General features: G+C 37.5%; 1 protein-coding gene and 1 pseudogene across 2 annotated transcripts; both read left to right on the forward strand.

Annotated features, from left to right (window-relative positions):
• Positions 1 to 1,134: 1,134 nt before the first annotated feature.
• On the forward strand, positions 1,135 to 19,822 carry TMEM237 (transmembrane protein 237). 2 transcript variants are annotated; one of them, XM_036927910.2, is made up of 14 exons: positions 1,135 to 1,216; positions 2,319 to 2,350; positions 2,920 to 2,930; positions 4,235 to 4,291; positions 6,589 to 6,726; positions 9,800 to 9,920; positions 10,785 to 10,942; positions 13,055 to 13,178; positions 13,806 to 13,997; positions 15,029 to 15,102; positions 15,679 to 15,772; positions 16,601 to 16,722; positions 18,371 to 18,456; positions 19,689 to 19,822. In XM_036927910.2, exons 1-13 carry the CDS (start codon positions 1,199 to 1,201, stop codon positions 18,436 to 18,438), a joined length of 1,209 nt encoding a protein of 402 aa, XP_036783805.2. In that variant the 5' UTR covers positions 1,135 to 1,198; the 3' UTR covers positions 18,439 to 18,456; positions 19,689 to 19,822. The 2 variants fall into 2 exon arrangements, with proteins under 2 accessions (XP_036783805.2, XP_036783804.2); XM_036927909.2 differs by having other exon boundaries at positions 18,371 to 19,727.
• Positions 19,266 to 19,807, forward strand: LOC118933530 (alpha-enolase-like; annotated as a pseudogene).
• Positions 19,823 to 20,995: the final 1,173 nt, after the last annotated feature.

The raw sequence follows: 20,995 nt of genomic DNA on the forward strand, positions 1-20,995 counted from the left end.
TTTATGCTGTTTCTTTGAGAAAAAGGTTTCTCATACTTGATTTACAGTTGTCAAATGAAGGGTAAGCAATTGGCGAAAATTTGGTAACTGCCTCTATCTCACACACACATACACACGCGCAACTGGAGAAAATGTGGTTGTTTGTATCCACACACACCCGTCCAAATGAAACGCTGGGCTTGAAGAGCAAACTCGCGGGTCCCGAATTCCGACACCTTGGGCTTGGCGGAGAGAAGGCGGGCGCAGACCGGGCCCAGGGCAGCGCGGCCTCGTCTGGCGCCCAGAGGCCCCCGCCTCTCGCAGGTCCCAGAGGTCGCGGCGGCGCGGGTAGTGAGGTTCCGGCCGGCGGCTGTTGCGCCGAGGAGGCTCCGCGGGGAGATCGCCATGAAGGCCGACTCCGTAGTAAGGCTGGGGGAGGACCACCCGGTGAGCGGCGAAGGGGTGCGCCCGCTAGAAGTGGTCGGGGAAGAAGGGTGCTGCTGCGACGCAGCCGCTACCCCTGGAGGCGGGAGGCGACGCCAACAGGTTGGAAGAAGGGGACACCTCGGTTGGCGGCGCTCACAGGATTGGATTGGGGCGGGGGCGGGATGTTCCTCCTGAGGCTGGACCCGAACTCCTGCAGCCGGACGAGGACCGCACGTGAGGCTTCCCGGGCCCTGCAGTTGCAGGTTGCCCTGACACCTCACTGCGGGTTCCCGGGCTGTCAGGCGCCGCCTACAGCCTCGTCCCGAGGGCATTTAGCTGCGGAGAACCGGTTTGCCAGCGGAGACTTTAATCGTGGTCTTCCCCACGGCCCTCAAGCAACCGCAACCACTAGGAGGCCACGGGAAAAATCGTGAGTGCGGCCCTACGCCTGCTGGAGTCTCTCTTCCTGGGCACGTCAGCCCGACTCCGACGCTCCCTTTTCTGCAGGGCTAGAGTGGAAAGACAGCAGCACCGTGCGCAACTACCCGCTCCCGCCGCGCCCAGGGTGGGCCGGAGCTGGAGCCGCCGGGGCGGCGCAGGACGATGACGCACTGCGCCTTCGCGCCCGGCTGGCCGGGTGGGCGTAAGCCGCTGGCGCCCGGGAGGAGCGAGCTGGGTAGCTAGGGGGCCGCGAGGGAGGTGAGGGGGGTGCGGGGGGCGAGGTGGGGGCGCGGGATGTGAGCGCCTTGCGCCGGGGAGCTGGTGGCCGCAGGGGAGCTGGACTTTAGACGGAATGGGAAAGAAGCAGGTGGTAAGCGAGCCTTAGTTACTTTTGAGTTACTAGGATTTTGTGTTTAGTTGAGGCGTCCCTGTTTTGAGGAGCTTAGAGGTTGGGTTTCTGGATGGGTGACACATCATCTTTGCGGGACTTCTGAATTGTGGAGTAACCGTGTGAATTGAGTCCTTGTGTGGAACGCAATCTATAGCATCTCTATAATAACAATAGCGCCTTCTCATGTGATTATAGTTCTTTCCCACTTGTAGTTTTGGCTGCTGGGTAGTATTAAAACAGCATGCCTTGTCCTAATCTGGTAGCATTTGTATTCATACACTATTTGAACGATGGATTGGTAGAACAAATGAGAAGAGTCTAAAATTTTACCCTTTTAAATCAAATGTCCTCTGCAAGCAGCATGAGATACTTGGAACATTAAACTGATTTTTATAGGCATTTGTTAGTTTTTATTTGGAAAGATTCCAGAATGCTTCTCAGCTGTGATCTGAGCTGCAAAAACAACTTTTCTTATTCATGTAAAGTAGCATTTGTAAGGTAGGAAAAAAACCCACTCTGCTTTAAAATGTATTCAGGGTGATCGTTAAAAAAAAAGTTACAATGTAGCGTAAAACCGCCATTGGCTTTTCATCGAATTAAAACAAAATCTAGACTGCTTCCCTTGGTCTTCAAGGTCTTAATTTGGTTTCTGCCTATTGCTCCTTGGTAACTGTACTACAGCCTTACTGGCCTTGCTCCTCCCCTCGCCCCATAACACTACAATCTGAACTAAAAGCCTTTGTATTTGCTTCCCTATGGCTCCTTTCTTATTAAGGTCTCAGCGCAGATACCTCAGACTTTTCCCTAACTAAAGCAGCACTCCTCCTCCGTCATTTATTACTACGTGTGTGTGTGTGTATTTTAAAAATATTATCTTCTAATACTTAACCACTACGAAGTAAATTACATAAAAGCAGGGTCTTTCTGTTTTGCTCATTAAAGTATCCCTAGTGCTTTAGGACAAGGCAAGCTGTTTTAATTCCTCTTAGGTTTTACTTAATGAGCAGGTTTATAAAAAGATTTAAAATACAGGAAGTAAAGATAGTTTAAGACTCTAATGACAATTTTCTGTTCCCCATAGCGTCCTCCACGAGCCCTTCCACCTGCACCAAGGTAAAAATAATTTACCATAATTTTATTATTGAGTTTTAAAAATGCAAAATGAAGAGAAAAAAATTGATTAGTACCATAGAAAATTCAAAATAATTTAGTGACTTCATGAAAGTTTTAGAAAAATGTTCCCTAAAAGTTTAAAGGTAAAAAAATCCTTGAATCGTAGGATAAGTTTTAATTAAATGTTCTGTTTCAAAGCCTGAATGTCAACATGGTAGGATAATTTGTCCATTCTGAATATTTTATTGTCTTGTTTATCAGAATTCCAATCCTCAGAATTTAAGCTGATTTTAATCAGTGACAAAATAAGAATTCTTAATCTGTTTAATCCACTTTATTAATAGACAGTAGGTTCAGAAAATATTGGGGTTATTTTGTTAGTCTTATTTAACAGCTTATGACTTATAAAAAAAAGCTAATTTATAAACTAGCTGACTGTGTGAAAGCTAATTTTATTTTAAATTTGTAATGACTTTAGTTTTCAGTCTGACATTATAATAGATTTGTAATTAATAGGGTTTCTTTTTTGTGTCTTTGTCCTGAATAAATTTGGTTGGTGTCATGTAAAGTGCTGTTCAAGGTAAGTTAGTTCAGGGGAGGATGGGTGGGAAGGGAGGGATAAGGGCAGGGAAAAAGAAAGAGGACATTACGATTAGCATGTATAGTGCGTGGGGGGCAAGGGAGGGCTGTGCAACACAGAGAAGAAAAGTAGTGATTTTACAGCATCTTACTACGCAGATGGACAGTGACTGTGAAGGGGTATGTCGGGGGGACTTGGTGAAGGGGAGAGACTAGTAAACATAATGTTCTTCATGTAATTGTAGATTAATGATACCAAAAAAAAAAAAAAAGGTAAGTTAGTTCACAATTAATGTAAAATTTCATAATATAATACTTGGTGTTCAAAAATTAGTTGGATTCCTTAAATGTTTCTCCTAAAATTGAATCTGAATGTATAATTTATAATACTACAATATTCTTTTATTAAAATAATTTCCTATGACTGCCATTTTTAATTTTATATTTTGTTTTCACCTTGTTTTTTTAATTGAAATATGATTGCTTTACAATATTGGTTTCAAGTGTACAACATAGTGATTTGACAAGTTACCTACATTGTTAAATGCTCATCCTAATGAGTGTAGTTGCTCTCTGTCAACATAGAAAATATTACAGTATTATTGGCTATATTCTCTATGCTGTACTTTTATGTACTAATTTATATTATAATTGATGTTTTTGTGCCTTTATCCCCTTCACCTATTTCACATGCCCACCCCAACCCCTCCCCCCATGGTAACCACGAGTCTCTTTTTTGTGTTTATGTGACTGCCAATTTTTAAACAAAGGTTGATAAACAGCACTAGTTCTAGGTTGGTTTGACTTTACAGATAAATATAAAAGCACTCATCCTTGACTGCTGAGTGGAGACACTCAGAATATAACTGTTGACTACATTGTAGATCTGTAATAGGGACTACATCTTCCTTTGTCTCCTTTAGTTAGGATAGACTCGGTTATGCTACACTAACCCCCAAATCTCATTGACTTACAAGGTTTAAGTCACTTTGGCCCTGAAATGACACAGATCACTTCTGCTCCCAGAGTATTGGCCAGTACCAGTCATAGGCATACCTAGGTGCAAGGGGCCTGGAAATGTATGGGGTCAGATGACTGGTGAGCCCACTTTCTATGTTACTGTTTCTAACAGTACTGACCAGCAGTGAGCTCCTGGCACGACACTATAAACTGTCTTTGACTTTGTCAATTTCTTGACTTTTTCCCTAATGTGTAGAAATTGGCTGGACCTAAAAAGAGAGGGAAAAAGTCCCTGTTACTGAATTTTAGGCAGCCTTTTCTGTTGTTGTTTTCTTTATTTTATAGGTGATATTCCACTTAATCGTCCTAAGAAAAAGAAGCCCAGAACAAAAAACACACTAGGTAAGAAGTTGTTGTCTGTTGTGTAGGATCACAGATTTTTCTAGGACCTTAGCATGATAAACATCACAGATCAGGAGAGGGAAGGCCTCTGCAGTCCCAAGTCACTGCTCTGTTGAGGATAGAAGCAAGGTCAGTTTGAAGCAGTGGGATTCCTGGTGGTAGGGAGGGAGAAGGCAGTGGGCAGCCTGAAGAGTGTTAGAAGCATTAATGGAATAAAGGGTTGTGCCCTTTTTGTCCCCTTATTTCCAACATTCTTGGATCCTTTGAGGTCTTTTATCCCTAGAGAACATAAACTGTCTTAAGCTCTGATTGGTTCCAGACCCTTGAAGAGGATACTAGATTTAGAGACACAAAGTTCTTGGATCTCACATTTTGGTCAGAGAATCTCTACCTTAGACCCTGAGTCTGAAGGCCGGACCATATCATCCATGTGTTAAAGCTGCAGTAATGAGCAAGTTCTGTGAACTCCTTTTTGTCATAGCTATCCACTAATAATCCTGGGAGTTCAGTTAGTAACTCACAGTTTCTGTTCGTGGAACTCCCTACTCTACAAGTCACTCTGGCTTGAAACCTCAAAGTCACCTCTAACTGGTCCCTTCACTTTACTTGCTGCTCCTTACAAGCTTCTATGGTATCTTTTATCTCTCTTGTCCTTTTTCATTTTCACTGGCACAACTGTAGTTAGTTTAGCTCCTTCCCTCTTCTCACCTGAGCTGTTGGTGTTGCCTCCAGCATTGCTCTGTGCTTCTAGCTTTCTTCTTCTTCCATCAGTCCTGCCCACCACTGCTGAATGAGCTTAAAGCTTGTAGTGATCACGTCTTACACTTGGTCAGAAACTTATATTGGTGTATTATTGTCTAACAAATGGAGGAATAAAGGTGGAGCAAAAGAAAGAAATGGAGATGACACAAGAAATAGAGAAAGACACAAACAGAGCAAAAAAGGAAAAGAGATGCAAAGAGAACTTAGAGTCACAAAGATCTGAAATGCCAGGCTTTAAAAATATCCTCACAATTAAAAATAAACATGTACATTTAAACTTAGAAAGGTCACAGGTAGAGGATACAATAGACAGATTTGGGGGAGCAGAGGGACAGATCTGTCCCAGCCACCAGTGCTTCCTTTTTGTAAAAAAGGGGGAAAAAATTACATGCTTTAGATGAAAAAAAAGGTTATATTCCAGGCTTTTGTTAAAATTGTTAAGTGTTATGGGGAAAACAGTGTAGCACAGAGAAGGCAAATAGCGAATCTGTGGCATCTTACTACACTGATGGACAGCGACTGCATTGGGGTATGGGTGGGGCCTTGATAATACAGGTAAATGTAGTAACCACATTGTTTTTTCATGTGAAACCTTCATAAGAGTATATATCAATTATACCTTAATAAAAATTTTTTTAAAAATTGTTAAGTGTTAAATGTTGACATGTTTTTACTTAGAGTTTTGAAGTTGTTATTTTTTATATGGTTATGCTCATCTCATTTTAATGCAGTTTAATAAAAGAATTCTGTTTTGGGGAAATAATGTCCTCTTTTTTGTCTTATTGGGAGATACTCATAATAAACACTGAAAGCTGTTTTACAGTTAGGTCATGTGTTTGTTGCCAGTGAGAAAAGTATTGCATTTTCATACTTCATACATACTTTGTTCCTGGCAAAGTCTTTATAAGTAAAAGTCATTTATGATGATAGTTCTTTTTATGTTTAAAAGTTTTTTGAGGGAGTAGCATTTCTGAGTAAAGTATGATTTTAAACATGACAGTAAGCAGCATATACAAAGATATTTAATTTTTAATGATACCACTATATAATATTATGTTGTTCTAAGTATATATAAATCAATTACATGTTATATAAAAATTTTAATTGGTACAATATGCAGTGTGCATTGAGCATATGCAGTGTACAAAGTTCTTATTATATCATAGTTTTAACTAGTAGATAATGCTCACAATAAAGAAATTTTAACTGAACCCTGGTTTTATAGCTGTTTCATATTTCAGACATCAAAATTATGTTAATTTGAAGCCTTAAGATATGAAAATATCTATCTGTATGTATGGATATAGTAAAAATTTTTTAGTTCTGCTAGTATTGATACAACAAGCACTAAATTTATTGTAATTCATGATGTGATATAAATGTAGGTTAAGACACAATTCTCACAGGCAAAGATGTAATAAAAGACAGTTAATCACTATTTAGGAAACATTCCAATTCCCTTGTTTCCCATCTTTTGAAGACTCAGTGATCTCTGCTTAGGTTGTCCCATTTTTTTTGCCACCATTTTTCTGTAGGTAGTGCTTCTTCAGAAGGCCTTGTTCAGACTACTGTCCACAGGCCATCTGAGGACAGTGAGCCTCCAACTGAAGAACACGTAGAGCAGCCAGAAGCTCCTGCGCAAAGGAGGCAGAAGGCGGCGAGGCGACGTCCTGGTATGTGAGGAGACCATGGGTAGATGGTGATAGCAGCTGTGACTGGGGGTGGGGGAATATAATGAAAAACCTGTCTGTTCCTATTTTTCCCCACCCATACCCCTTTTTTCTTTCTTGCTTAAAATTTTCATCACTAGAGTAACTCTTAAGAGGTTAAGCCAGGGACACTTTAGAGTGTCTCTTGATCATATATCTGTAGATTATGAAGGAAGGGATACAAATTCAGGACTAAAACAGAAAATTTAGATCTTGGTGTAAGAATTTATTATATGGTGAAATGGACATTTCAAGTCAGTGAGGAAAGGATAGAGACAGTATTAATAATATAATGGAACAACAGCCAACATTTTTTGAGTCTTGCAATGTTTCAGGTACTAGTCACAAGATAAGTAAAATACTGTATCATTTATTTTGCCTATCAAATTGGCAGTGCTTTTTCCAAATTATAAAATGCAAAAGTGTTGGTTATAAAAGTGTTGGTGAGAAATGGGTACGCTTGTACACTGCTGATAGGAGCACAAAGTGATACAGGCTGTCCTAACTTCTAGGAAGAGAGGTAACAATAGCTAGAATAATTAGAGGGTGTTAACTGCAACATTATTTGTAGGAGTACAAATTGGTAATAACCAAATAACTAACAACTTGATACTGGCTAAATAAATCATGTTTTATAAATGTAATAGAAACCAAGTAGGCATTTAAAGCATTGTTAAAATGCAATAGTGACATAGAAAATCATCAGTAATAAACTGTTGAGTCATCATACATGTATAAAGTAGTGTGTATCAAAGGATCCCATTTTGTAAAATATGTTGTATTAATTTCCTAGGGCAGCCATAACAAATTATCACAAACTGAATGACTTAAAACAACAGAAATTTATTCTCTGACAGTTCTAGAGAGCAGAAGCCTGAAATCAAGGTGTATATGGGGCCGTGGTCCTTCTGAAGTCTCTAGGGAAGAATCCAACCTCAACTCTTCCAGCTTCTCGTGGTTATTGGCAATCCTTGGTGTTCTTTGGCTGTGGCAGCATAGCTCCATTCTGTGGCTCCACCTTCACATTTTTCGCTGTTTCTGTGGCCAAACTTCACTCTTCTTATAAGGATACCAGTCACTGCATTTTGGGCCCATCCTAATTAAGACCTCATCTTAATTTGACTCTATCAGCAAAGACCCAATTTCTAAATAAAGTGTGATTCAGAGGTACTGAGGGTTAGGGCTTGAACATATCTCTTTTGGGGGATGCATTTCAACCCAGAACATATACATATACCTCTGTGAGTGTGTTTGTGTGTGTGTGTGTGTGTATATATATATATATATATATATATATATGTATATATGTGTGTTAATTCCATTAACAAGAATGGAAACATGAAGCAAAGTGTTAACAGTGGTCGGTTTTTTGGAAAGGGGAGGTTAGGGATCTTTATTATCTTCCTTTCTTCATTTTTGTTTTACTTTGTATATTCAGTATGTCTGATGTTTATAATAACTAGAAGAAAGACAGTGGGTTTTGTTAGAGTAAAACAAAGGGAAAGAATGAAGATGGGAGATTAGTTCTCTCCTTGACATCGGCCCCTATGAAAAATTTATCAAAAAATAATTTTCCTGACTAGTTACTTGTCCTCTTAGAAAACAGCAGGTCCTGATTGGGTGGAAGAATTAAAGGTGTGGAGGGCAGGAACTGAAAAGATCAAAAGAATGGAATACAGTTTTGAGAGGCAAGTTGAAGTGGGATACTGCAGTGCGTGGGGACACTTTATGAGGAGGAAAGGGGAAAAATGAAGAAAAGTGATGCTCAGACAGCTTTACCTACTGTATGATTTATGTCATTACTGGCAGTAAATATAGTTGAATTAAAACTGCTCATAGTAATTCAGTTAGGACACAGATTTGAAAATCAAGATGGATACCAATATCTACTTTTTTAATTTGTGAAAAAATGGATTTACAGAAATGACTTAATTGTTTTTAGAAAATTCAAGACCAACTAAGTTCTGGGCCAAAGAGCACCTGTCACAGCTATTCCAGAATGTACCCCCCTGTGCAGGTCCAATTTTCTAAATTTCTGGGCTTTTAATTTTGTTTGTTGTTTTGTTCAGTATAACTATGATAGGCTCTACTGCTTATGTATTTCCAGCCTGGCTGTAAATATTTTATTCAAACAGACTTCTAGGGACTTTAAGGGCATTCCAGAAATCCACTGGCAGTATTTCTAGATCTGAGTAGCTGGCAGCTTAGAGGCCTTCACTGACTCATTTAAACGTAATACCCTGCATGCAGTTAAGAGTTAACACAGCAGGCCCAAAGCTGCTCTCCTTAGAAAGGCCTGCTTGCCAGGGGGCTTCTTCACTGATGTCCAGAACGTGGCTGGTAAACAGTTCCCTACACTGATACAAAACTTTCCCTGATTTATGAGGGTGATTTACTGTGCATTTGTGTACACAATATGATTTATGCTGAACAGTTACTTTTCTTCTGGGAATCAAATTTGGGTATGTGCTAGGCAGAGGGCGCCTACATGATGACCCCCCAGTAAAAGCCTTGGGGGCTGTGTCTCTGCTGAGCTTCCCTGTCACAAGAAGCTGAGAGAATGTGTCACACAAGTTGTCACAACTTAGTGCTGGAGGAATTAGCCAATCCTATGGACTCCACTGATAGAGGACTCTTGGGAGCTTGTGCCTGGTTTCTCTTGGACTTCGCTCCATGTGCTTTTTCTAATTTTGCTTCATGCCCTTTCACTGTAATTGTGAGAGTGCAAAATTTTGTGAGATATAATGACTTCTGAGTCCTGTGAGTCCTTTGACTAAATCACCAAACCTAGAGGTAACCTTGGGAGTCTCCCCAGCACTCTAGGTGCTGAATTACTTACTTTTTTCCCATATTGTTTGGCATTGCAATTTCAAATTTTTTGTTGAGTGTTTAGAGATACAATTTTTTAAATTAAAAATTTGTAAGATAGTGAAAATTTTGGCTCAATTAAAATTCTTAAGTTTCTTATCTTACAAAAGTCTTACACGTTTCTTTTAACATTATGGTAATCTGAAAATTTAATCTACTTTATTTCCAGAATTGGAGACTTCCTTCACCCAAAAGAGGACATCTAGTCCATCTTTATTTCAAAATGAAAATGGTACCGATATGGAGCCAGCGAAGGAGGCAGTTATTCAGAAACCTCGAAGGAAGACAAAGTAAGAACTTATTAGTCCTTCTAAGTATTCTTCTCTATTACTTAATTTATTAGTCCTTCTAAATATTCTACTCTATTACTTAATTTGGAGCTCCCAAATAGTAGCTTTTGATTAAGTCTTATTAAATACTTGTACTTTATTGTAAGTATTTAATATATTATACTAAATATATACTTATTTTATTATATTGTTATGCTAAGTATAAATATTAAATACTGTGTAAGTAGGATTACAAAAAATATCAGTGAAACCAATCTAATGATATATTTGAAGAGTAAACAACAGAGAAAAGTACAGTATTATATTTAAAAAATCTTGGAGCTGTCTCTATAAAAGGAATACAAATATAAGATACTATGTAAGTAGCAAAAAATTAGATATTAAAGATCTTAAAAATAAAAGTAATATTAATAGAATAGGCTATTATGATTTACTTATTTATGTTAACAGGATTCAAGTTATGGTTTTTTCAGCAATAAATAAAAATGTATTTTAGCATAGGAAATTACGTCTTAGATAAAATAGAATGGCACGTGTTAAAGAAGTAAACTGGAAGTTCCATAACACTTGATTGCATTTGGAGATCACCCTACAAATAGTGATCAGTACTTATATAGAATGATATAATGTTAAGTCTGGGAATATCTTAAAAATCTAGTTCAGTCACTTCATTTTCCAGATGAAAAAACTGAGGCCCACAGAAATATATGTGACTTGCATCACATGATAGTTAATAACAGACGCATTTGAGTAAAAACCAAATTTTCCAACTCTAAGTCTAGGTCTCTATCCCAGGTACCTCCTTACATGGGTCTATAAAAGTTCAGTAATAATCCCTGTTACTTACATTTGCCCTGATTACAGGAAAACCCAGCCAGCAGAATTACAGTATGCCAATGAACTAGGAGTAGAAGATGAAGACATAATTACTGATGAGCAAAGTAGTCCAGAGCAACCGTCTATCTTCACCGCACCCACTGGCATTAGCCAGCCTGTAGGCAAAGTGTTTGTGGAAAAAAGCCGTAAGTAGTTCTTGTTTTGGAGCATGAGCTCTTTAAGAATTATACAAGGATATCCTTTGACCTAGGAATTACACTTCTGGAAATTTGAATTAAGGAAATAAGATAAACATTTATTCACAAAGATAACCATCACACTGTTACAGATGAGAGCAAAAAACTGGAAACTATCTAAATGTAAAACAGGAGGGATATGATTTCAGTAGTTATGGTGTATCTATACAGTAAAATCTGCACCATTAAAAACAGTGTTTAAGGAGAAATTTTCATTTCATGGAAGGATTCAAATGAAAATAAACACACACACATATGTAGTTTGATCTCAACTATAGAAAAATGCATAGGACCAAAGACAAGAAGGAAATATACCAGAATATGAATGCTGGTTGTTTATGAGTTGTGGGATTATGGATAATTTAAAAAATCTCCTCGTGTCCCCACCCATTTCTTAATTTGTTGTACTTTTACTAGTTTTCTGTAATTGGTAGTGGTGTTGGTGTAGAGCAGGTAATGACATAAATTCTATAATTAGAAATAAATGGGAGAAAATAGAATATGGTATAACCATATCAAAAGGAAAAGAAGGGACGCGAACTCCACAGTCCAAGCAGGTTTATTGGTAAACCTGAGAGGGACCTCTCTGTTGTGGAGAGCAAAACAAAGAAGGCATCTCTTACAGGCTAAGAGGCTTTTTATGGCCAGGTTTTTTGGCAGGCTTTTGAGGGGATGGGTCAGGGAGAAGTTGGGCTTGTGGCTTGCTGACGTGTCCTCCGGAAAATGCTTGTAGCCTAAGATGAAACCTAGGTCTCTCTGAGATGGTGGGTGGGTGTATTCAAAATGGTGGTACTCCTGTCCAGGCTCTACCATATATTAAGTAAGAAATACAACATTATAGCTATATGGTCTTTTGGCAAACAGTCTGACATTATATAGCATGTACTGGTTATAAGACTGCAGTGATTAAGGAAGCCTACTGAAAGAATGATCATGACTATATGCTGCTCCCATAGACATGCTGTCAACATGCTGCTTAAAGAACTCATCTGAAACATAAATAGGTCAGTCCAAAAATTTACAATTTAGATTCTACATAAGTTGTTTTGGAATTCTGATTCCATAAGATTCCATGTAAGGGATCTTGGAGTTCTTGGCCAATGAGAAGCCTGTGATTCAGGGTCTCACAGTTGGTTGATGGCAGTTTTGGACTCACACTGAGGTTTGATGACTTCTAGTCGGGTGCTTTTACTCCTACACTGTGTGGCTATTTTGCTTACTCCAGTCTATTTTTATTCTTGATTCCAGTAGCACAGAAACTTCCTAGAGAAATGGCCATAAATAGACCAGTTGTCTGCCTGGAAGTTGTCTTTTCTTAGGGAAAATTAGGTGTTTCACCTCTGTCTTTCATTGTCTAAAACACGGGACAGCCAGAATTGGCAAGCCTGATTGAAATGGAACCCCTCCTGCTGCCTGAGGGCCATCTGTGGCTTGGTAGAGGCAGGGAATATGCAGGTGCAGAGAAGGAGCCTCTTCATTAACAGTGAAAGGATAAAGCTCTGCTCAGTGTTGCAGTACTGACACTTGATATGATACTCTTCACAGGAGCCTTCTTAAGAGAAGTTTATGAAACAACCTGTTTCTTTTCTGATACCACAGAATGCATGCTGCACACACTGGCATCTTCTCCTAAGAATTTAAAGTGTTTTTAAGTATTGACTTACCTTTGTAGTGTTGCCATTTAAACTTTAACACCCAAAGTCTCCAAATTTGACTTTTTTAGACTATGTTACATTGGAGGTTTTTGGACTTTGTTCTGAGTTGGAAGTTCATTATTGTATTTCATTAAATATAATTTCCAAAACTGTTACTTTAACATGTATTTTGGGTTAGGAGGAAAGTTCATGGACATTGTCTGTTTCCCCTAAAGTGAAAAAATAGTACATTTAAGCAACCAAAGGAAAAGAGCCTCTGAAATAGGGACTGAATCAGGGAGAATTTCTAGATCGAAACACAACAAAATTTCTGTCTCAGTCTGAGGGTTCTTAAGGGTGGAATACAAAAAAAGGCTGCTGGGGTTCTTTCTTGCTAGTTGTTAATAATTGTGTAATGTGTTCTTAGGGCGATTCCAGGCTGCTAATCGCTCAGAGTTGATAAAGACCACAGAAAACATAGATGTGTCAATGGACATGAAGTCTTCCTGGACAACCAGAGATGTTGCAGTTTCAGTGCACCGGGCTTTCAGGTGGCTGCTTTTATTGGACTTTTTTTGAAACAAATGTTCCATAATTTTGTGAAAGAAGTGTTTTAAAAAAACATTAATTTTAAAAAGTGTTAATACTATTACCAAAATTGATAACTTAAAATGGTAGGTAGGTAGTGGTTACCAAGGGGGAGGGATTGGGATGGGTGGAGAGGGTTGAGGGGGATAAAAGGGCACAATAATTCACAATCACAATATAAGCTGGTCATGGGACAGTAGTACAGCATGGAGAATATAGTCAGTGATTCTGTAAGATCTTTCTATGTTGATAGAGAGTAACTGCACTATAAGGGGTAAGGATTTAATAATATGGTTAACTGTTGAACCACTGTGTTGTATATTTGAAACCAACATAAGATTGTGTACCAATGCTATTTCAATAAAAGAAAAAAATAAGATAATAACATAATAACCTTAAAAAAAGGTAAGTAGGTATTTTTTTTAGACATTCTAGTAGTTAAATCATATGATTATCAGTGTTGTAAAAAGAAAAAGCTTGTTTTTACTTTTCATGATGTGTTAATTTTATGCTTACTTGTGAAGAGATTTTAAAAACATTTCAGCCTTTTACTTTAGTAATCCATATATAATTAAACCCTTTCCATTCAGGATGATTGGTCTCTTTTCTCATGGCTTCTTGGCTGGCTGTGCTGTCTGGAATATTGTTGTGATATATGTGCTAGCAGGAGATCAGCTTTCTAACCTCTCAAACCTTCTGCAACAATACAAGACCTTAGCGTATCCATTCCAGAGTCTTCTTTACTTGCTGTTGGCTCTAAGTACAATTTCAACTTTTGACAGGTAAGACTTGTGACTGCAGATCCCTTTCACTTTTCTTGAGGAGAAACTGCCCAGCAAAATGTGTCACTGACTATGACAGTTTTCAAAATAGATTTATAGGATGTTAATACTGTTTTGACTTTTTTTTAAAGCAAATCATTTCTGTTTTTTTTTCAGGGGGGGAATGGGAATATTGTGAACAAAAAACATCCCTCAAAGTCATTTTAACCCATTCTAGTATCAAATCTAAGTCCAAAATTTCATTCAAATATAATCAGTGCAAAAAATCTCAAACATTGTCTTCCACATCATCTGAGTCAGTTGTTGGTGAGACTGGGCATTGTGTTAGTTTCCTAGGGTACTGTTAGAAAGTACTTAAAACAACAGGAGTTTATTCTCTCACAGCTCTGGAGGGTAGTATTCTGAAATCAAGGTGTCAGCAAGGTATGTTCCATTTTGGAAGGCTTCAAAGGAGAGCTGGCAGTCCTTGTGCTCCCCAGTTTATACATGTGTCACTCTAGTTGCTGCCTCTTGTCCCATGGCAGTCTTCCCTGGGTGTCTCTGTCTGTGTCTCTTCTCTTCTTATAAGGACACCAATCATATTGGATTAGGGCCCATTCTAATGACCTCATCTTAACTTGATTACATCTGCAAAGACCCTGTTTCCAAAAAAGGTCCCAGGGGTTGAAGTTCAATATGTCTTTTTGGGAATACAATTCAACTCATTAAGTAAAACAACTTACAGCCTACTGACACAGGTAATAAAAAGAGGCAGAATCTAATGAAATTTTGCAGATAAGTTTTGCAGATTAATTTGTTTCTTTGCAATGTCTTAGCTCTAAAGGAATGTTGACTAAAAAGTCTTCTATTTAAATGTTTTATGTGGCCTTTGTAAGATATTCTTTCGTGTGTGTTAAGTATAAAGGTAAAGCTTAGTAATACACAATAAATGTGGTAGCATTAGAACAGAGAAGAAAAAACTATAGTCAAGAGAGTACAGTTTTATAAGAAGTTTATAACTGCACTGTGACAAGAAGCTTTGTATTTTCTAGGATTGACTTTGCGAAAACATCAGTAGCAATTCGAAATTTTTTTGCCCTGGATCCAACAGCTTTAGCATCTTTCTGTAAGTAAATAGTTTAATTTGGTAAGTGAAATTTATAAATTAAAAAAACATGGTAGCCATAATTTTGATAGATTATTTTTCAGTAGAGATTGCTGTAAATAACTTTTACAAGTTTAGTTATTATTCTCTATTAATGTTTAGTATTTGTATTTTCTATATTAATGTTTAGTATTTGTATTTTCTACTTGACATTAAACAGATGCACCTGGTATGGTGTTTCAGTAACAAATACTATTTTATATCTTTTTGATAATTAGGAATACGTTTTGTTCTGAGTTAAGAGAATATTAATAAGACTAGTTTTAGGATCTTAAGTAAATCATTTAATAAAAAACATTTTAGGTTTTTGTCAGTTCTAATGATAAAATGGTGAGCATCTCAAAAGACCCTTCTGTGCCTATTATATTCTTAAAAAATGATATAAGGCTATCCAACCTGTTGAAATTGATCTAATGAACTTCTTTTATATCATCATTCCCCAAAGTACAGAATATTTTTTTTCTTAATCTATAAATTCAGTATAAACAGGGTTGTTAAAAAATACATTATTAGTAATTTCATTTGTCTTTTTCTCAGTGTACTTTACTGCTCTTATACTATCTCTGAGTCAGCAAATGACAAGTGAGAGAATCCACCTTTACACACCTCCTTCTGTTAATGGTAGCCTCTGGTAAGAAATCACAATCATATGAGCAATTGTTGATAGTAATAACAGCAACAATGGGAGTACTGGGATTGTTCTTATTCTTCTACTCCTTTACATGTTTTCATCTATAAATAATAATAAAGGTCTCATTTTTGTTTCCAAAATCATGGCAAGAAAATTTCTTATTCCATTGGTTAATGGGTAATTATTGTTATATATACCTGCTTTTTTCATAAAATGCCTTTTTTTTACAAATCTGTTTTACATCTCTTAAGTTGTGGTTTTAACATTAGTCATTACTTGATGAACTGGAGGTGCCCTTCACCTCACCCCCAATCAGCGTAGTGATGGGTTGGGTAGCTGGGATAGAGTCAGAGCCAAGCAATGCTAGAAGACAGCAGACTGGGGAGAGCCAGCCTCTGCAGATCAGTGGCCAGCCATGAAACTGACAGCATAGCTGAGAGTCAGGTAACAAAACTCAGAGGGGCAGTCTTTTTTGAGAGTGGCTAGGGGCATGAGGTAAATGGGGAAAGAAAAGATATTTCATTGAAGAATAGCACCATTGTAGTTGGAAGGGAAACTTTGAAAAAAATTATGTCAACACTGAATTTCCATTTACATTAATATACAAAGCAGATTTGTTTAGAGTTTAATAACCTTTGAACCTTTCTTCTGATGATATGTGTATATATATATATATGATGGATTTTATAGGGAAATCATTTTTTATTTCATGTGTTACTTGTTATTCCTCTAAGTGAGGACTGCCATTTTTTTTAAGTTCATAAAAGAGATATTTAGATATATGAACCAAAGTGAAGACATTTCTCATGAGTATTTCTGTACTTTTAGGGCAGCAGGAATTGAGCAACAGGTTCTCCAGCCATGGATTGTTGTGAATCTGGTGGTGGCCCTTCTGGTTGGATTATCTTGGCTTTTTTTGTCTTACATGCCAGGCATGGATCTTAGCGAAGGTATTATAGAAAAGATATTATAAGAGTATAATGATTCGTCTATAGTGATTTTAAAAAAAATTTTAATGCAGATAGTTTATAATATTCTGATAATAAAGACATATTTAAAATAAAATAGCACAAGAAGAGTGACAATAAAGTGGTGAAACAGAATGCCAAGAAAGGTAAGGAGTGTTCTGGAGAGCTGCAGTCTCAAAGTCCTTACTGAGGGGCTTCCCTGGCCCATGTGCATATTTAGGAGATATTTCTTCTCTTGGAACCCATCAAATATTTATTATAGAGTCTTTGCTCTTCAGTTCTCTTAGCCTCCTTCTAATCAAAATATCTATGTAGACTTTCTTCAGACACATATTCCAGTGAGTTATCCTTACCACCTCCTCTTCCTGCACAAATTCTCAACACTTCATTGTCTAATGAACTGTTTAGTAATCCTACCTTTAGTGTGCCCAGTGTGAAATGAGATGTACTTATCTCTACTGCCTAGACCCCTTTGGAACACTTGAAGAAGAATACTATCAAACTGCTGGTCCTTCAGCACACTGCTTAAGGAATTCCTTAGCCATTGGTACTGTATTTTATTGGCAGATGTTCCACAATTTCACCCTTGAATCTCTAATATTTCATGGGCTTTGGTTATTTATTCTTGATTTTGTTAAACATCCTGGCATTTCACTGCAACTTGATCAACTAATTACAACCTGTCTGTCTCAGAAGTCTTAGAAATGAGAATCTTCCCAACATTTCCTTTTGTAAAAACAATAACAAAAAAAATATGTAATTTTCTCATGTATTTTCATTCATGAATGACCTTTTTGCATCATAATTGCTTCACTGGATATCCTGTTGCTTTATTCCTTTTGATGTATTTAAAGTATTTTTAAAAATCTTAGGCTTAAACATAGGTTGCTTTTTTTCTTTCACTCAGTATGGTTTTTAGTTGTAGAATTTAGCCAAAGAATTTTTCATCTAATATTTACATCAGAGGACTTTATTTTATTAAATTCCTAAGGTTTCTATATTTCTTGGGATTTTAATCAGTTACATAACTATGCTAAGGAATAGTTAAAATGTAGAAATGTCAACTAATAACATTGTATACTATGGTTGGGATTGAAGTTGGATCCGGCTGGCTTGTGCAGTATTCAGTCTAAATCACAAAGTGTTTGTTACTTACCAAATATTTCCAGAATCCTGCTCTTTTAGGGCCATATTGAGTCATATAACATTTATTTCCATGTGGATAAAAAGTAAATTCAAAATGAGGATGATAATACCTTGCGTATTGGGCTGTTACAGTGATTAAATAGGATAACATGTTTAAGATAAACATTTTAGGTTTGTGATCATTATAGGATTGGGCTTTTAAGCTATTTAATGATCCTGGATTCTCAAAGTAACTTTAATTTCCTGGTATGAGTTGTTGTATTATCTCCCTTACATATGTTTTATTTTTCAAGGATTTATAGTACCCATTTTAAAATGCAAAATTAGTACATTTGTCATTCACTCACCTTTTAAATCAGAATTCTAACTTGTATTCGAGGGCTTTCTGTTACTGCATATTATGTTAATATTTATAACTAAGCTATAAACTCTTTGAGGTACTGGGAAATTATTTTGAGCATGATTTATTCATTTTCTCTCCCAGAGTTGATGTTCTCCTCTGAGATGGAAGAATATCCTGGAAAAAATAAAGGAATCAAAGCTTCCTCATAATGCTAACTCACCTCCAGAGTAATAATGAATTTTTGCTCTGTATTTAGAACTTTTCCCAATCTTGTTTTTAAATGTATTTTTCTAAGAAATGTACAGATGTATTTGGAATTGATTTTTTGATGATACAATATTGCAAATTTTCTCAAGATAATGTAAAATGTTAAAATTGTATCTGCAATTTATACTAAAACATTAACCTCCATAGCATTATCATTTTAAATGACAAAGGAGATAATGAGCTAGAGACTAGTAGGTGAGAGTATTTATTTCCTGTTCTCTTAATTTAGTTGCATTTATAATCATTATCTTAAAAAGCACTAATACAGAAAAAGCTTCAACTTTAGTATTACAAAATATATATCAAGTTTAAACATAAAATTTAGGTAACAAGGAATGGGGAGAAAAAGACCTTTCTTTATTTTTAATGTCTCCTTACTGAATAAATTGGAATATGAAATTTTTCTTTTTTGAAACTGCCTTAGTGGTTGTTTATCATGTAGTAAGTATAATATAATTTAGCTTGTAAGATGCTTTAATATTAATAAAAAGGAAATGTACCTTTTTCTTTTAAAAGTTTTACAACCATGGAAGTTTATTTCCCTTTGAAAACTCTACCAGTGGCCTCCTTATCTGGTCACACATCATAGTCCTCTAGAGAGCTTTAAAAAAAACATATGCAGCAAAAGAGAAGCTGAATGGGCCAAGAGCTCAGGGGAATAAAGGAGAGGCCTTTTGAGCCTGTTGAGCTAGCACTCAGTTGACCTCTGCAGAGCCCTTTCCTCTGCCTCTTTTTTTACATGACGAAGAAATATGAGTAGAAATTCACCATGCCTATTCTCAAACTCTTGGTCAGAGAGGTATCTGGCTCCTCAGGAAAACCCAGTCTTGAAGTGGGTCTTACACTGAAATAAGTCTCTTCAGAGCTGTATACAGTGGTGCCTCAACTGGTATAAGACCCTAGGGCACAAGACAGTGGTAAGACTGCTGTGGAAAAAGGTGTCTCAAAGGCTCTTGAGCACATCAGTAAAACTATTGGCTTGATTAGCAATCAACTGAATGTTGTGGAACGTAAGAGGACTGACAAATTGGATAGAGATGGATGGCTTTGAGAACAGGTCTAAATTTGGTGTGAGCACTGTACCAGGAGTATTTTGCTGTCTATAAGGTTGGAGTTGCTGAAAAGGGGATTCCGCTGCTGTCACAGAATCGTGAATGTGCTGGCAATTCTGAAGTTATCTTTCCTGTTCCAGCTTTCACTGTGATCAGCCATGGTTTTCTTGCTGGCAACAAGCTGGCAGTGCAGTACAAGATCCTGTCAACAAACTTCTGGGAAGTCATGCTCACTAGAGCTGTGGCTTACCATACCTGAACAACGTCATCAAAGAGATATGAGAAAACCAGTGTGGGAGATAGTGATAACTGAATAACGTCCCCCAAAGTTGTCCGTGGCCCAATGCTTGGAACCTTTTATTGGCAAAATGTGATGAAGGTTGTAAACTTGGAAATGAAGAGATTATCCTGTATTGTCTGGGTGGGACTATGTAATCAGATGAGTCCTTAAAAGCAGAGAACCTTTCCTGTCTGTGGTTAGAGATATGATGAAGAATAAAGGGCAGAGAGTTGTGATTTTGCTGGCTTTGAAGAAGGAGGAGGGGCCATAAGCCAAGGAAATGGGCAAACTCTAGAAGCTAACAAAAGCCCTTGGCTGACAGCCAGCAGGAAAATGGATACGGGCTCAGTCCACATCTTTAAGGAACTGCATTCTGCTCTCATCCCAAATGAGCAAGGAAATAGATCCTCCCCCAAACCTACTACAGAAAAGAATCCAGCCCTGCTGAAGACTTATGACACAACTGTAAGATGGCAAATGTGTGTTAAGCTGATAAATTTAGGGTAATTTTTATGGCAAAAATAGAAAGTTAATACAAGGTTAAAGGGAGTTTTGCTCTTAATATCATAGAGAATAAAGCCCTAGAGCTGTTGTGGAATGCAATTGGGAAAGCTGGTTATGTTGATAATGTAACTTACAGGGGCAAAGTTGCCCTTGAATTCTTCAGGTCTGGGAAGTATGACTTGGACTTCAGATCTCCCAGTCACCCCATCAAGTACATAATCCCTTAGCAGCTGATGGACCTGTACAAATCTTTTCATCAGGGAAAACCCACTCGTGTCTTATCAAAAATGCTAGCCATGATGATTGGGAAACTTGGAGGAAGTTCATTGTTAATGTATGTCTCCAATGATTGGCTCAAAATCATCATTTTTCTCACCTTTTTCCCTGCATCGAGTGTGGGTGGAGTGATATATTTGGTAGAGTTTCTGAAGTGTCAACAGGCAAGATCCCCAGTGGGATTTCTGTTGTTTTTTGGGGGTGCAAAATAAAATATTCAGTACTTAATATCTGCCTCTTCCCACTCTCCCCGAGAAGAACAAAACATACATAGACTCCTAGGCCCTATCCCTAGAGGTTCAGATTCAGTAGGTCTGAAGTGGAGCCTGGAAAACTATTTTTTAGAAAAAGATATCCCAGGTGATTGTGGTACTGCCAGTAGACCAG

This window comes from Manis pentadactyla, chromosome 6 (genome assembly GCF_030020395.1).
Source record: "Manis pentadactyla isolate mManPen7 chromosome 6, mManPen7.hap1, whole genome shotgun sequence".
Lineage (NCBI taxonomy): Eukaryota > Metazoa > Chordata > Mammalia > Pholidota > Manidae > Manis > Manis pentadactyla.

Coding starts and splice junctions, on each gene's coding strand:
- TMEM237 (XM_036927910.2), top strand. Junction 6,727..9,799: donor GGCGGCGAGGCGACGTCCTG/GTATGTGAGGAG, acceptor CTTTATTTCCAG/AATTGGAGACTTCCTTCACC. Junction 13,179..13,805: donor TCAGTGCACCGGGCTTTCAG/GTGGCTGCTTTT, acceptor CTTTCCATTCAG/GATGATTGGTCTCTTTTCTC.